The sequence below is a fragment of the Neoarius graeffei genome, chromosome 9 (assembly GCF_027579695.1).
Source record: "Neoarius graeffei isolate fNeoGra1 chromosome 9, fNeoGra1.pri, whole genome shotgun sequence".
Lineage (NCBI taxonomy): Eukaryota > Metazoa > Chordata > Actinopteri > Siluriformes > Ariidae > Neoarius > Neoarius graeffei.
In genome coordinates this window covers 82,122,764-82,140,912 of record NC_083577.1, presented here as the reverse complement: position 1 = coordinate 82,140,912, position 18,149 = coordinate 82,122,764, and the positions used below count along the sequence as shown (strand labels likewise).

The following is an 18,149-nucleotide window of genomic DNA, read 5'->3' as shown; positions in this document are numbered from 1 at the left end:
AGCACATTTAATAAATAAATGGCATTCATGGACATATCCTTTAGGAATACGTACACTTAGTCCACTTTGGTGACCTTTAAGAGGTGTGTGTGTGTGTGTGTGTGTGTGCGCACTCAGGCCCTGAGAGTGATGGGTAAAATCATGAGGGAGTGCTGGTACGCTAACTCGGCCGCTCGCCTCACTGCGCTACGTGTGAAGAAAACCATCTCCCAGGTGACAGTTGTGAAGGACGTTAAAGAGTAACACACACACACTACCTGCTCAAAGGTGCTGATGACCTTTGAGTGAGCCCTTCATCACTAATTAAGGGACCACATTTCAAAACTCTGCGTTTGTGATGCCAAACACTCCAGCGTGTAGCAGTGGAGCCTTCCTTCTGCGCAGTGACTGAGAGTGAAAAGGATTCTGAGCTGCTCAAAGTGAACCTGGTTTCGTTTCGAGAATGCAGAAGATGCAGGGAGTTTGCAGAGGAACTGTGAACTTGCATACAAGCAAGAATTCAGTCGTTATCTGGATGACCTACTAAACACTGCCTATTTTTTCCACTTTATTCTTCATCTCTTTTCTCTCTTCTCTGTATATATATTTTTTCCTTCACAGTCTCTTATTTCCTTTTATCTTATCTCTTCTCATCTCTTCTACTCTTCACTCCTCCAGTCGTTTTTCATGTTTCTGTACCTGCTGCAGCACATTGAAAAGTTGCAAAAGAAAAAAAGATTGTACCCAATCAGACTTGGCATCTTTCCTTAACACATTAATGTGACTGTTAATGTGTTAACGAAGTACACTGAGTTGCCAGTATATTATGTTCAGCTACTACCCTTATTGACCATTTTATCAGGTTAAACTACAACACATTTGTCAGTCTACAATGACTCATGTGTTGGTCTGCTCAAGTCCACATCCATCAGTGGAAAGGGACCGTTGTAAGACCATGACTGAGCAAATATTGTTCGTGTGGTGATGCATTTTCAGGACCACTGAGAAAGTGACATGGTAGCATGTGCGATCCCGGTATGAGTGTACCAGGCGGAACAGTTTTGCTGGGGTTTCACTGCTAGAAGTCCACCAAACGAAAATATCCTGTACTACTTTAGTCAGAAATTGACACTGATGTGAGATTGACACAAAATGTGGTGTTTAAAAAAAAAAATATATATATATATATTAGTGCTGTCAAAAATGTCGCGTTATTATCGCGTTAACTTGACTCAATTTTAACGGCGATAATTTTTTTTTATCGCAAGATTAACGCTCTGTGACATGATGTAGGTTTTTCATAAGCTTTTGAAACTGCCAGGAACTTGGAACAGAGACTTTGCTTAGAAAAACGATAGCAGCTAGACTGTAATGCCACGCCACGCACAGCCAGAGTCCTCTGCCCTCCCCCCAAAGAACCAGTGCGGGCATGGCGCGCTAGCCCCGTGCCTCGGGACGAAGAGCCACGGCGCTCGGCTTAGGTTTCGTTTTCCCATCGGCGGCTCCAGCCCGACTTTGCAGTGGCTGTGACAAGACGTGTTATGCTCTGCAATTAAAAAAAAAAACATTGGTACAAAGCAAGCCCATTCACTTTTTTATGCTGATAAGAGAATTACAATGGTTTTTCATGTGACAAAAATGTGCGATTAAATTGCGATTAATCGCGAGTTAACTATGACAGTCGCAACATTAATTGCGATTAAATATTTTAATCGCTTGACAGCACTAATATATATATTATATTTATCCTATTCACATTCACTGGATATGAGTAATCGCGTGCTCTGATTGGTTACTCTACTACTAGGATATCAGCTCATATGCATTTTTAAACTTGTTTTATTTCTTAACGTGTTATTCAATTACGTTTTCGGTTTCAGTAACCTTATATCGTGACTCGTATTGGCAACTAAATGCAATTAAATATTATACTTATCGGCCTATTCGGTTTTCAGCCGTGTTGAATTTAGTTCGTTTGGTCCACGGCAGGCGTCGCTTATCCGCACGATCTTCACGAGACTTGTGCGAGACTTCGAAACGTGAAGTGTCAGCCAGGTGTCAGTGCCGCCATTTTGAAAGCTGTTTTCCAAACGAAATATTGCAAAAAAATGAGTTTAAATGATGATTACTGCCTACTTTTTCAGACTTTCCTGATTGCTATCAAAACAAACAAAACGTCCGGCTTGATTGCGCCAGCATTCGAAAGAGGGTGCGTGCGTCTTTTGACAGCTTTGGCAGATGTTGGTCGCTTTGATTTCCGCTGTACGTTTTACTTCCGTCCTACGATGTCTCGCACAGGTCTCAACGAATCTCGTTTACGGCCATTGCTTTGACATATGGACTGATATATTACAGAGCATATTTCAAACACTCAGAACAGCGACAAAATAGCGATCAGAAATGCATTCCGATATTTAATAAAATGAGAAAGAGAATTTTGATAGTAAAAAAATATTGCCTTCAGTTCTCCTTTACTTTTGACCGTGCACTGACAGTTCCATCATTCTGTCGCTAAACAAACAGCTGATCACACCGAGGTGCTTGCTGAGCGCTGATTATTTATTAGTTTGGTCCTGCGTTTCCTTTCCTTCGGATATAATATAATGTCTTTTCTTCTCACTTTCCGTTGCTGTAGTTGGTCTTTCACGTTTCATTCGCACACTTACATACTCCATTTTTCTCTCCTGTTTCAAATTTGAATCCCACAATGCCTTGCGCAAACCGGGAAAGCCCACCACATGATGCATGATGTAGTATGGTGAAGCAGGAAAAAATAGCGGAGAATTTAGGGCCATGTGGCCCTAAATTCATTAATTCTTCTATTAAAAAAACCTACAGTAATAAAATTGGAAGTCTGTGATTCGAATTCAGTTAGCTTTGGGTCCACTAAACAAAAATAATTGGTTGTCGGGAAAATTATTTTTATGACCTACACTTGAAAAATCTGAAAGGCAGTCTACCTTTAAAAAAAAAAAAAAGAAGAGAGATAAAATAGTAGTCATTACAGGGTGGAGTAGGCAGTATAAAAAAAAAAAAGCAATGTTTTTTGTTTTGTCTTAAAATTGGTCAGAGTCAGGGCTCGTCTCACATCATCTGGGAGGTTATTCCAGGGTTTGTGCAGCACGATGATAAAATCTGCTTCACCATGTTTTGTTCTAACCCTTGGGACGGTCAGTAGACCAGCCCCAGATGTCCTCAGAGTCCTAGAAGGTTCATATATCACAAGCATGTCAGAGATATATTTGGGCCCTGAGCTGCAGAGCTCACAAGCACTATACAGTAATGGTAAACCAAAAGGGCCAATCAATCAATCAATGGTTCACAGCAGCCAAGAAGTCCACAAGATCACAGTACGGAAAGCAAATAGTGATGAACATGAGTTTGGAAAGACTGAAAGCTATCGTCACTAATCTCTCCAACTATGCTGTCTGAGAGTCAATTCTAAATACGGACCGCAGTGTGGAAGAAGGTCCTGCCTGTGGAGTAGGTTCTTGAGACTGCTTCAGTGAGTGCATGACTTGGCATGAATATGCTCGTGCGAGTTGCACGTCTGATCACATACGGCTGAGGAACTATCCTCTTCAGGTCTGGTGGGCATCAGCTTGTGTGCATCTTGTAGATCGCAGCAGCAGCAGCCACCAGACGTCTGTGTTGTCGGTGTACAAAGGTGTTGTCATGGTTTCCCCTGTTGCATTCCTGTTTGTAATTATTTCTGTTTTGGTCTCATCTCCACTTCTTGTACCATCATTGCACCTGTTCCCAGCTGAGTCCATGAATAGTTTGTCTATAAATCCCCTGTTGATTTATTGTCTCATTACGAAGTCTTGCCATGCATTAAGTCTAAACCATATATCCCAAGTGGCACGTTTGACACTTTCATGTTTCCTGATTTGGACGGTTTCTTGTTCTTCAGATTACGATTATGGATTATCCCAGATTATTTCCATTTGACACGTGCAGTGATTTTCTCCTAATTAAACCTATACTAATTTACACACTTGTGTATGTCCTGCGTGATCAACCTACATGTTATAGTCGTAGAGATCTCATGTTAAAACAATCCCGGCTTTCCATCTCACACTTGTAACAGGACCACACACACGATCGTGTCACTCTTAGTGCTGTCTTGAGAATGATCCACCAACCATATAATATCAGTTGTGGTCACATTGTCTCATCGGTCTCATTCCATTGATGGACACGGTAAAGGGGCTGATAGATTTTACGTAACAGATAAGATAATTTCGATATGAATCTATCACTTTATTAGGAACACTTGTACATTCAAACCATGATATAATTAGCCAGTCATAGGGAAGCGGTGTAATGCTTAAGATACAGCCTGAGCTTTAGTTAAAAATGTTCACATCAGAATGGGAAACAAATGATCTTAGTCACTTTGACCATGGCATGGTTGGTGAGTATTTCCAGACACTGCTGATTTCCTGGGATTTTCATACAGAATAGTCTATAGTGTTAGGTCTAAAGGTTAGCGAAGCAGTTTTGAGACCAAAAGGTGGCTGGTTCGATTCCCTGGACCAGCAGGAATGGCTGACGTGCCCTTGAGCAAGGCACCCGACCCCCAACTGCTCCCTGGGCCGCCCACTGCTGTGAGTATGCCAGGGTACTATTGTACGTCGCTCTGGATAAGAGCGTCTGCTAAATGACTATAATGTAATGTTGTATTTAAACAGAAAAGTGCGAAAGACCAAAAGTAAAAAAAACTTCTACTGGCAGTTCTGCAGGTAGAAACTCCTCAGAGAGGTCAGAGTAGAATGGCTGGAGTAGTCAAGTCAAGTTTATTCGTATAGCGCTTTTAACAATAGACATTGTCTATTGCGCAAAGTAGCTTTACAGAAAGTTAAACACTTTAAATATTAGCTAATTTATCCCCAATGAGCAAGCCTGTGGCGACAGTGGCAAGGAAAAACTCCCTCCGACGACATGAGGAAGAAACCTCGAGAGCAACCAGACTCAAAAGGGAACCCATCCTCATTTGGGTGATAACAGATAGCGTGATTTATAAACAACTCGCTTCTATAACAGTGTCCTATAGAGTCACAAAGTATCACTGTGTAACCAGGAAACTCATTATAGTTTTAACATGAAGTCTGTTTTTATAAGTTATAAACTGTTCATTGATGGAAACTTGAGTGCAAAACTGTTCATAACAACTGCAGTGCTAAAGTTAGCAAGTCAACTGAAGTCCTCAGATATCATAGCAAAACTATAAGTGTCCAGAGCGTCTTCCAAGTGCGACTTTCAACTGTCCATATGGGGCCGTCCTCTACAGGAGCGATGTGATGAGACTCCAGCCAGACATAGGGCAGAGTAGACTGGTTCGAGCTGACAGGAAGGCTATGATAAGTCAAATAACCACTCTTTACAACAGTTGTGAGCAGGAAAGCATCTCAAAATGCACAACTTGTCAAGTCTTGAAGCTGCAACACCAAGAGACCACATTGAGTTCCACTCTTTTCACATAAGAACAGGAATTACGGTGAATATACAGTAGGCACAGGCTCACCATAGACCAGGTGACAGGTACATGTGTTCCTATTAAAGTGAATGTATATTATTCGTCAAATGGAAAAACAGGCGTTTATGTTCGAGTTAAACTCATTTCCGACTCATACTATTGGCTGAAGCATCATAATTAATCTTCATGGACCTGCTCCTTTAAAGCTCTAACCCACGGGGCCAAGGGAGTAACTTTTGATTTTGACATTGGTGGGGACCCAAAAGTGATCCAAGGCAGTTACCAATATTCGTCTGTAGGTGGCAGTAAAGGACCATGGATTTGTTGTATCTAGCCTAGCCTAGTAGTAGTCGAAAGAGGTCTCTGTAAAACGGTGAACGCAGCAGACTCAGCGGCTGTCACGCTGTTGATTCTGAAATGCAAGTCGCACATCTGCATGGCCATGCAGTAGCCTACATCTGACTACTTACATTCTGTAAAACCATTAGGTCTATAAATTTAACATTCATTCATCGAGGATATTATCTAACACCAAGTTACATTGCTCCAGCATTCCTTTTCTCTGCAGCTATGCAGTAGCCTAGCTCTGATGCGTCCTGTCACGTTGCTAAACCTGCCTAAGGAACCGCAGCGATACTTTTATGAAGGGTTTCCATACATCAAAAGGATTTTGTTGAGTTTTTAAAGCTCGACGGAAACCCTGCACTTACATTCTTGACTTTGAAGAAGAATGAACGAATGTCTCGTTTCTTGGGAGGGGGGCCGTCATCTATGATCCTCAAGTCAGCATGCGAGTCGTAGGGCAAGCATGCGTGGACATCGAAGTCCAGCTCAATTTGTAGGCTGACGGAGAGTGGGAGGTGCGTGGGGTAGGTCAGGTGTGTACGTCCGAGATACGGGGGGTTGATGGGCAGGTAGTCACGGCTGCTGTGGGAAGTGTGCTGCTTTTACAGCAGATGGAGTGACAGCTGGGATAGCCAACCATGTAAGCTAGCGAGAAACAGGTAGCTAATCAGAGAATGATATCTGCGTTAGAGGGGGGATTATTAGCAGTGTCATACATTTAACCCTTTGTGTGCCATATAATCATTGCTCAGGTTAAGACATCGGTTTTATCGATCGTGATTACACAGTAGCGGCTGAATATCGATAGGGACACGTCCCTAGCGTCCCTACCCAAAATTACGCCCTATCAGAAACTTCAGCAGCATGAGCTGCAGCAAAAAGGTATCATTTTAACTTGCTGCTATTATCACTTTCATTCTGCTTTGCTGTTCAAGTTGTACTCTCTGAATCTTTCAGAATACAAAGATGATTGCTACCTCATGTGCTTTCTCGAAGTGCCAAATGCGTCAAGTCACACATCTTAAGCAGTGTGCCATAACTGCTTTGGTTGGTGTAATACGTATATAGTGTATTCTTTATGTATATGTGGATTGTTATTGTTACTGAGCAAAACACTTATGAGACAAAGGATTGATTGATTGATTAGGAAACAATAGCTATATGGATTACTTAATTACCATTTAATCATGCAATGCACAAACCAAACATGCAATCAAAATTTTTTTCATGCGCACACCAAAATATCAGAATGTATTATGTATAGTTTAAAAACACGTGTCCTGGTTGGAGAATTTGATTTATGCAATTTGCACCATGAATTTTTTTTTAATGCATTGCTTTGAATTAAAAAAAAAAAAAATTCTCCCCAGAAATTAAACTTTCTTTCAGAAATACCATATGAGGACATTTATTTTAGGACAGTTTTATTTTTAAACCTTTGAATTTTAGATTTTTTTTTCCATATCAGTACTATCACTTTCATTTGCACTGCAAAAACATTTCCATATAACAAGTGTGACTTCCTGTGAAACAATGCTATTTTTTTAAACACGAGGAAAAAAAATACTAACAGCTTTGCAGAGAATGTAGATCCACCCAAGAGCATTTACTTTTCTTTGCTGAATTGGTGTAGGGCCGTTGCGTTTCTCCTTAAAGTCCATGTATTGTCTGTATATCTGTTTTATTCGTACAACTCAGCTGTATGTTCACTGATATGAAGTGCAATATCATGTGTACTTTCATAAAAGTACAACTATGATTTGAAGCCTTTTAAGGTTGGGTGACTAATATGCTAATCATACAGGTGTGTAAATAATATTGTACTATATGAGCACTCATATTTCTGCTTCCTCTCATTGCACTATAGAGCAGCATGCACTATAGAGTTGCTCAAGTTGTATGTATGTAAGTTTTTGAATATAGAATGTACTGAATCCTGAATGAAGAATGTCTGCTTACCCAGAGTGATGTCTGATATTTAGCTTTATTTTATTTCGTTTTACCAACTATTCATGTAACATCCACCATCTTCAAGCCAGGCAGGGTCCCAAATGGGTTCTGATAAATTATACATGTTCACTATAATGCACAAAACATACAGTACAACCCCAAATGAGAAAAAGTTGGGATGGTATGAAAAAATGCAAATGAAAAAAGAAAGCAGTGATTTCTAAATTTACTTTGACTTCTATTTCATTGCAGACTTTACGAATCCAAATTTTCTCCGGTCAACTTGATTTCATTTGTTAATATACATCCATTCCTGCATTTTAGGCCTGCAACCCATTCCAAAAAAGTTGGAACTAGGGCAATTTAGGGCGAGTAAGGAGATAAAACAATTAAATAATGATGTGATTTGAAACAGGTGATGTCAACAGGTGACTGTAATCATGATTTGGTACAAAATCAGTATCCAGGAAAGGCCTAGTCTTTGAGGAGCGAAGATGGGCTGAGGATATCCAGTTTGCCAATAAATGCATGAGAAAATTATTGAAATGTTTAAAAACAATGTCCCTCAAAGAAAGATAGGAACGGATTCGGATGTTTCACCCAGAATCTGGAGGAATTTCAGTGTGTAAGGGGCAAGGGCTCAAGCCTAAGCTGAACACCCATGATTTCCAATCCCTCAGACAGCACTGCATCAAGAACCTTCATTCATCTATAGCTCATATAACCACATGGGCTTGGGATTACTTTGGCAAACCTTTGTCAAGCTACAATACGGATTTCCACGGAGTTCCACAAATGCCAGTTAAAACTTGACTGTGCAAAAAGGAAGCCTTATGTTAAGTGTATCCAGATTTGCCATTGACTTCTCTGGGCTCGGAGGCATCTGGGATGGACCATCACACAGTGGAAACATGTATTGTGATCGGACGAATCAGTATTTCAGGTCTTTTTTGGAAGAAATGGACACCATGTTCTCTGGACCAAAGACAAAAAGGACCATCCAGACTGTTGCCAGGAACAAGTCCAAAAGCCAGGGTGTGTCATGGTATGAGGTTGTGTCCGTGCCCTTGACAAAAGTAACTTACACTACTGTGATGGAGCATTAATGCAGAAAAGTACATTGAGATTTTAGAGCAACGTATGCGGCCTTCAAGATGACATCTTTTCCAGGAAGATTTCAATAAGACAATGTAAAACCGCATTCTGCACACATTACAAAGGCGTGGATGTGGAAGAGGAGGGTGTGTCCCATCTGTCCCCAGTAGAGAATATGTGGAGAATTTTGAAACGAAAAATATGACAGTGACACGGGCGATTGCTCTAAGACAACGAGGGAGGCTCAGCCTCCTCTAAAAATGACGAACATCGTGTAGGATGAATTGCGCTAGGCTTATGTTATAGCCGACCTTATAACATTGCTATTTCAGATCCAGAATCATAGAAATATATGTGCTCAACCCAACTACAGTGCGAAATCATTCCGTTATAACTTTCCCCAGTTTGCCTAATGTGTGCGTGAGTTTTTCCCCCTCGTGACAACGCGATGCAGCCCAGCCTCAGTGGACTTCAATGGCATTTGGGAGTTATGTGCTTTTCAATATCAAAATGCAAGATGATTATTGGACAAATACTGCGAAAACGCCTGCCCACGGACTCCCACAGACTCCCAGCCTCACAGTGGGAGGGACATGGCAAAGCTTTCCGCGAGGAGACTGGTGATTGGTGAAAGCGGCTGGATATTTTCTTTGATTGACAGCTCGTTTCAAATATAGACAGGCAGCGGTGAATTTCAGTTCAGTCCCATGCGGATTCGCAAGTGCTGTGGTGTATTGTAAGAGATCAGCTTACATTTCGATTTCATTCATTACATATGGTTTCTACCAGCTTTAGTTTGTATATATTTTAATTGTAAATAAAGTGTAAACATAGTGTTGTCAAGTTTGCTATCTTAGTTCCAGAAATTTCGTTTATTTGAGTGACTGAACTTGAACTTGAGGGGGCTAGTCAGCTAGCAAGAAAGCTGCGCACGGATGCCAAGCATTGCTGATTTAATTTTGGCGAAGCCATTTGCCAGTCTTCCTTTCGAGGAAAAAATTAAAATTAAAGAGCAGGGTAGACCAACGCCTCAAATTGACTTGGTGAAAAAGGTAGGGAATAATACTCGTTCCTTTCAGCTCTCCTGGTACGAGAAAGTGAATTGGCTAACAGCAAGTGACCCACATCAACAACAGTAAATAGGCTACTTTAGTAATATGTCATGGATGGACCAAAAATATAGAATCTATTTAAAATGTTTATGCTGAGTATATTATATTGGAATATATATTTCTCTGGATATGAATTAAACACAGCTACAATTTGGAAAACATTTTTAAACAAAAACACAGCCGAGAACATTTCACACTACAGACCTGGATTAAAAGTGAAGGGTTATCAAAATTGTCAATAAAACATTTCTCAGTCAAAATAAGTAAAATATAGGGAAAGTGTCATTGAATGAAATGTGTGGCACCCAGCTCTATGTTTGGCTTTCCAAGGTCAGTGCTTGTGCCTATTCCAGAACACTCTGCTGTTACTGCTGAGGTTCCTGACAAAGAGCTGCTTTCAATAATGATCAATTTTTAAACAACATGCCACAATTTTAAAATATAAAATGTTAAAATATACCCCCCCCAACACCACCATCATGTATATTGGACAGTAGGCTAATGAGCCAAAAGAACCTGTTATTTCACAGTTTGTGACCCTGCCAACAATCAGCCAGATCAGAGGCAAGAGTATGGGCAAAATTGATGTGTTTTTTCTTTTTTTCTTTTAAAATCTGGAAATATCGTAACCGGCCAGCCTCCCCTGTTTGAAAGACTACCAGCCGCCACTGGACAGTGATGACCCCATACTGTTGCACACCTTCAGACCTGTTTGCAGGAAGAATGGGACACATTTTATTTTTGAAATGTGTTGCAAGCCTCAAAATGGAAATGTGTTTATTTTGAAAAAACAATAAAATTCATGAGGTAAAACATCAAATAATGTGCTGTTGTATTGTTTTGAGTGCAGTACAGGTCAAAGATTATTTGCCAATCATTGTTTTCAATTTTAATTTCAATTTCAACATACTGTCCCAACTTTTCCTGATTTGGCGTTGTTTATTGTGGAACATATAATTAATATGCGAAATCAAGAGATATGCGAAATGCATGGGAAATATAGAGAGATGTTGATTTAATATTTTATGCAGAAGCTGATTTAATAATTATAGACTATAAAATTTTGAAAGAAACCTGAGGAACCAGCAACGAGCCTTGTTGAAATAATTTACAATGATGGAGCACCATTCTTTCAAAACATATTCCCTTTATTAGTGTTTTCATGATCGTAGTATAGAGCACTCTCGATCAGATCAATCCAAAACTCCTACTCTAACCGAACGCCTGCCAGAGATTTTGGAGTGATGTGTTCTCTACCTCCATCATCAAAATATCAACTGAGGGAATATCTTCATCCCTAAACCATAGGTGCTAAAGAAGGCAACTGGACTTGCTTGAAATCCTTGAAGATGTTTCACCTCTCATCCGAAAGGCTTCTTCAGTTCTGTCTGACTAGTGGGGAGTTCCAGGTATTTATCCTCTAGTGCGGTGTTTCTCAATCTATGGGCCGTGGACCGGTACCGGTCCATGAGAAGATTACCGTCGGTCTGCAAGCCTGCCTCTGCACTAATAGTCAGTATTATAATTTCAAACTACTGGTCACTGTCAATCAGATTATGTAGAAGAGCAATTGGCTGGCTCTGCTCTCAGTGCTTTTGTCACTGTGTGCCACGTAGCGTAAGTCCCGGCCCCCCCATTCTAGAATGTTAAGCGTTCCCGGTTGCACACTTGCACTTATTCATTCATTCATTCTATCCCGAGTCCAGTCATTCGCGCACACACGCTTTATGAGAGCAATATCATGGCATGTTCAAAGCAAGCTACTCTTGACTCTTTCTTTGGAAAGCGCCCATCTGACAGTGCAGATACACAACATGAGCCAGAGGCAAAAAAATATTGCCCATTCACTCGCAATTACGACCCTTCATACATACAATTTGGCTTTATTTCAAGTGATAGTTGTCCCCCGAAACCAATCTGTTATCTGCCAAACCATGCTAAGCAACAAAGCTATGAAGCCATCCAAATTACGCCGGCATTTGGAAACTAAACATTCGCATCTCAAGGATAAATCAGAGGATTTTTTCCAGAAAAAAACGTGATGAATTGGCCACCCAAACTAAAGTGTTGAAAAGTAATTTGACCAAGAATGAAACGCTAACAAAGGCATCATACATGATTTCACACCGCATTTCCAAATGTCAGGCACCCTTCACAATTGGGGAGAAGCTAATTACGCCTTCGATTGAGGTGTTGGGTCCGGCTGCTGCAGCCAAAGTAAAAGAGATTCCTCTGTCAAATGACACGGTCTGTCGTCGAATTGACGATATGGCAGCAGACATCGAAATGCAAATTTTAGAAAGGGCGAAGTCATCTGACTGGTTTGCCATTCAATTGGATGAAACCACAGATCTCTCTAACTCGGCTATGCTTCTGGTCTACATCAGATATGCTTATGAGGGCCGGTTTCATGAGGATTTTTTGTTTTGTAAGGTGCTTCCAGGGACCACAACCGCTGGAGAAATATTCCGTATGCTTGATGGGCATGGGTTGATATGGGGGCGTTGCGTCTGTGTCTGCACAGATGGGGCAGCGGCTATGACCGGCAGGCAAAACGGAGTTGTTGCTCGGGTAAAAGCCGTTTCACCATCAGTGCAGGCAACGCATTGTGTTATTCATCGAGAGGTACTTGCCTCTAAACGCCTGTCCTCAGAGCTTCATAAAGTTTTAAATCAAGTGGTCAAAATAGTGAACTTCATTAAGGCCAATCCGACAAATTCCTGTCTATTTACAGCTCTGTGTGATGAGATGGGTGCAGATCATGTTCATCTGCTCTTGTACTCTGAGGTTCGTTGGCTGTCACGGGGTAAAGTGGTGAACAGAGTGTACGAGTTGAGGCATGAGGTTGAGGCATTCTTGATAAATAAACAGTCCAATCTTGCCGATCACCTGCGAGATCAGTCTTGGCTTATAAAGGTAGCTTATCTTTCTGACATCCTGAACCATTTCAATATGCTAAACCTGTCGATCCAAGGCCAAGCACATAGCTGCCAACTACTACGAATAAATCGTATTTATTACGATTTGTCGTTTTGATTACGAAAATACGAATTTACTACAATAAAATACGATTTTGCCAATTTTCATGGGTCATTTTCAAAGTCTATCACCGGTGGGATTCGTATTTGATAAAACACCGCTTCGTTCCAAGCGGCAGATACTACGCCAAATTTCATTGGCTATTGCTTGTTCTCTCAGCCAATCAATGATGCTATTAGATCATCCATGGCACGCTATCGTCTGGCCTTTGTTCACGAAGTTTCTGAACAAAGCATGGCGTTTCATGCTTTTGTTATGAAGATGTAGCGTAGTACTAATCTCTAAAGAAAGCATGGCTAAGGCCCTGTCCACACGGCAACGGATTCAGGTGACTCCGATACAATTGCTTATCGTTTAGGCCTGGCGTCCACACGGCACCGGCGTTTTGGGTGCCCAAAACGCAATCTTTTTGAGAACGGGTTCCAGAGTGGAAAGATCTGGCAACGTTGCCGTTGTGAAGTCGTCTGGATGAGTAGAACGGATTTGTTTACGATGACGTCACAACCACATGACTGTGAGTGCTTCACGCCGGGTAGAAGTGTAACGAATATCACCAGGATATCACCAGGAAAAAGCCTTACAGAGCACTAGTGAGAGTGAAACACGAGCTTGGATATTATTATTATTATTATTATGTTCAGTGTTAGTTCACAGTAGTAATGCAAGAAGCAGAATAGTGACAGTAATAGTGAAGCAAAAACATGCAATTGTACAAACACTGCAGCTCTACAGCAAAATATTCATTTATGAAATGGTCTGATTCTTAACACCAGTAGTGCCAATGATCATCTCATTGCGATGCGATGCGAGTTGTCAACAAATCCTATAACTTGGTTCATGAAACGCACTTACAAAATATTTTCACTGTGAATATTTATTGTGTAATGGTGCAAAGTGAGAGAGAGAGAGAGACTCTGCCCTTAGGGCAGAGTCAATCCCGCCAGCAAAAATAGGGAAAAAAAGGAGCGATCTCACCTCTTCAGATGTTGGTTTAAGTCCGACAATACATTCCTCAAAAAGGGCGTAGAGGAGCAAATTAATCCATCAATGTGTAGCATTCAATTTATTCCAGACCATTAAAGACGCCACCTTCCGCGTAGAATCATACGTCATCCTCGCCGCCATATTGGATAGGTCAAAGCGGAGAATAAAGATTCATGCGCTGCCTTTAACTGTACCAACAGGTTTACCGTCCAAACGAGATCACATGGGATTACCTTTCACAGGTGAGAAACAACAAATTAATCCATCAACATGTAATATTCAATTTATTCCGGACCATTAAAGACGCCGCCTTCCGCGTAGAATCATACGTCATCCTCGCCGCCATATTGGATAGGTCAAAGCGGAGAATAAAGATTAGCTGCGTTTAACTGTACCAACAGGTTTACCGTCCAAACGAGATCACATGGGATTACCTTTCACAGGTGAGACTGGAAAAATACTTTTCATTGTATTTGGTCATTATAATGTAATTTTACGAACAGATTTTCCTGACTTTGGCTAATATGAAGTCTCGCGCATAATAGTTTATGCGCATGCGTCCTTACTTCTTCTATTGTTCTGTTGTCTCCGAAGGGACCGTCTTACAGCGCCCCTAGAGGTGTGGCATGTGTATTGCATCGTTTTCAGCAAGCGTTGCGTTGCCATATGGACCTGATATTTTACTGATCGTTGCCCATTTGGACGCGATATATTTTTAAATAACATCTCGTTGTCGTGTGGATGTAGCCTGAGTAAGCTCTAGTCTATTTCTCTAATGTGTACTTTGTCAAAAGTTATATGTGCCAATTGCATTGTTTGAAGTTTTTGCCTGATTCACTGACTATTTTCATACATTGTTGAAAAGAACTTTGCAAATGAATGTAAGATGATAGTTTAGTTTGTAGAATAAATTTTGTCAAACTATTTTGTTTTAGTGTGATTTTTCAGGGTAGTTTTGCTAGAAAGCTTTGGTGGCGGGGGGGCGAAGCCCCCCTGACCCCCCACCAAGACTCAGTACCCAACCTTGTATTACTATTTACAATTTCGGAATGTTGGCAGCTATGCAAGCATGTGACGTTTTTCAAGCCAATGATAAAATCATGTCTTTCAAAAAGAAGCTCTCAGTCTGGACCAACAGAGTTAATAGAGGTGTGTTTGACATGTTCGGCTGTCTGTCGTCTCTGGCTGACGAAGGTGTGGATTTGGGCCAGGTGCCGGCAGTGATCGCGCAACACCTTACCGAAACACTGCATTATTTTGATTCATACTTCCCCTCAAAATCCCATCTCATGGAAAAGCAATGGGTAAGAGATTCGTTCACCAACCCAGAAACGAGCGCTCTGCCACCTGTGGTGCAGGATAAACCTCTGGAGCATTCGTGCGATGCGGGTCTGCAGTCGAGATTTGATCGACTTTCTCTGTCTGAATTCTGTCTGTCATGCTGCGATGAATATCCCCAGCTGAGTGAGATGGCACTGAAAACACTGATGCCTTTCCATTCAACATACATCTGCAAGACCGCATTTTCACATTTGACAGCCACAAAGACAAAATACCGAAACAGGCTCAACTCAGAAAACACGCTCCGAGTGGCCTTGTCACCCTGTCTTCCTCGTTTCGACCTGTTAGTGGCGAGAAAGCAGGCACATCCTTCGCATTAGAATGCTTACTTTTCTTTTACCAAATCTCTGTGGGTGACTGGGCCTGTCATTTGAGGTTAAAAGTCAGCACGTAGCCTACATTCAGTTCTCCCTTCTTCATACTGGGACTGTGTAACCAGTCAGTATTAGGGCTACAGTGGGTCTTTAGGTTTCTCGGTTTGAGGTCCCATGTTTTTGGTAGACCTTTTTATAAGTGTGTGTATGTTATTGAGGCACTGTTTGGCAGTGCTTCAAGTTCAAAGGTGTAGTTTAAAAAAAAAAATCTAAAACACAAAAGTAAAAAAAAAATCTTGGTTTAATTGTTCTTACGGTAATAATAATAATAATAATAGTCAAATTATTGGGCCTACATATCAGTATATTTATGTACGGTAATTTGGCAATAATCTCAAAGCCAAAGCACTTGTTAGTTTCCCTTGTTTAATAATAGTTTAGGCCTAAGCAATAATAATAATAGGCCTACTACTACTACTACTACTACTACTAATAATAATAATAATAATGATGATAATAATAATTATAATGGCATATCTTTGGACAGTTACTGGTCATTTGGCAATTTTCTACAATTCTGCCAATGCACTCCTGTTAGGTCTTATTTAGCCAAAATATTGTTATGCAGCTATAAGCCTGCTACTTGAAACAAGTACTACTAACAAAAAATAAATAAATAATAATAAACGTATGTATGTATGTATGTATGTATGTATCTATCTATCTATCTATCTATCTATCTATCTATCTATGGAGGCGCACACGGTGTGTGTGTGTGGGGGGGGGTTCAGGGGGGTGCACAGAGGCGTAGGCCTATGCAGGGCCTTGCTAGCCTGGGAAATCCCATGCTGCTTTGCACAATCGTTCCGATCTGAAAAGACAGCATGGAAACTATGGTCTAAAGACTCGCCTGAGTTAGGGAGCCAATCAGAGAGTGGGGAGGGGTGGAAAGACGGTGACGCGTACTACTCGACAAACGGAAGCTTGTAGTTTATTTGGGACTGTTTACGGATCACATTTAACATGGCGGCGAGTGATACGAACCAAACTAACCAAACCAGCTTCTCTCATATTTGTCTTGCACAAACGGCAGTAATCGTTCAGTGCCATTGTTTTCCTATTTTTGTTTTGCCTTCTCTTTCTCTTTCCTTCTCTTCTTCGTCTTCTTCGTCGCTCTAACTACGTCACCAGGTACAACTGCCATGATTGGCCATGGGCTACGTATACGCCAAATGATAGACATTCGCAACGTCCAATAAACGGCCGTTGACAATCGTAAACCACACCTCCCCTACGAGAAATTCAATAGGCGGATTCCAGACCATATTTCACTTGTGATATGGTCTGGTGTTAACCAGACTAGGGCCTTGCAGCACCAAGGCCTAACATTACTGGGCCCCAGAGCAAAGAAGTTTGAGAAACCCTGCTCTAGTGGACCAAAAGCAAACCTAAGCAGGGTTGGTCCATGAGAGGATAAATATGTGAAACTCCCCATTAGTCAGACAGAACTGAAGAAGCCTTTTGGATGAGAGGTGAAACGTCTTCAAGGATTTCAAGCAAGTCCACTTACCTTCTTTAGCACCTACGGTTTACGATGACCTGGATGACTGAGAACCTTCGTAGACATATCTTCCTCCCTATGGTGTATTTACATTTGCAGCATTTAGCAGATGCCCAGTAAAGTTGTTCTAGTTGCTCATGGTGGTCCAACACCGTGCTGGTTTTTCCTTTAATTTGTCTGTATTGTAATTGTTTATTTTCACACACACACACGTATAAAAAACTAATTTTGATTATGTACCTTGAAGTGCCTGTGGTGCCAGCGCTGTTTTATATAGCGCTAATTTTGAACTAATTTCTCTCAACATCTAACTTAAGTTCAACTGGTGCAGCTGGCTACTGGATATCTATAGATATCTTGACAGTCCAAAGGACTGTTGGGCCATTGTATATTTTGCGTCCATGTTACTGCTTTGGTTTTCATTCCTGCTCAGTTTAGTGTTCTTCCTTCTCCCAAACACGTCATTGAATCCAGTTCACCAACTTGGCAACATAAGCTTGCAGAAAGTCTTCAGTGATCTTCAGTATTACAGCAGTGTCAAGGATCAGCGGAGACTTTTTAAATATGTATCATAAAAAAAGTTGGTACATCCTTAGATGTTATGACTTTGGGAGATTTCAAATATTCTTTAGGAATATAATGTGTGTATATACTGTATGTGTTCTAGTGTTCAGGTCTGGACATGGTTTGACCAGTGATGTAGCATTCCTGGATCTGGAGTTAATTTGATTAAAGTGATATTCATGATCGTTAACTTGACTTTGATGCAACGTGAGTTTTGACTCAGCTTAGACTCTTTTTACTCAAATTTGACCAAATATCCTATGCGCTAGTGTGTGTAATGGTTACAGACAACAATCAGCCATAACATTATGATCACTGACAGGTGAAGAAGTGAATAACATTTATCTCATTACAGTGGGACCTGTCAAGGGGTGGGATATATTAGG

The 18,149-nt window shown here is 41.0% G+C and overlaps 1 protein-coding gene across 5 annotated transcripts in view; it reads left to right on the top strand.

The window, feature by feature from the left end:
- LOC132892043 (activin receptor type-1C) overlaps positions 1 to 10,647 on the top strand; it is a 106,805-nt gene extending 96,158 nt beyond the window's left edge. For 3 of the 5 annotated variants that reach the window (XM_060930367.1, XM_060930364.1, XM_060930366.1), the window contains 2 exons: positions 118 to 213; positions 10,598 to 10,647. In XM_060930367.1, coding sequence (XP_060786350.1) covers positions 118 to 213; positions 10,598 to 10,639 — 138 coding nt within the window. In that variant the 3' untranslated portion in view covers positions 10,640 to 10,647. Of the gene's footprint in view, positions 1 to 117; positions 7,088 to 10,597 lie in introns of those variants that run through there. The other 2 variants (XM_060930368.1, XM_060930365.1) reach the window with 1 other exon arrangement.
- The last annotated feature ends 7,502 nt before the right edge of the window (positions 10,648 to 18,149 follow it).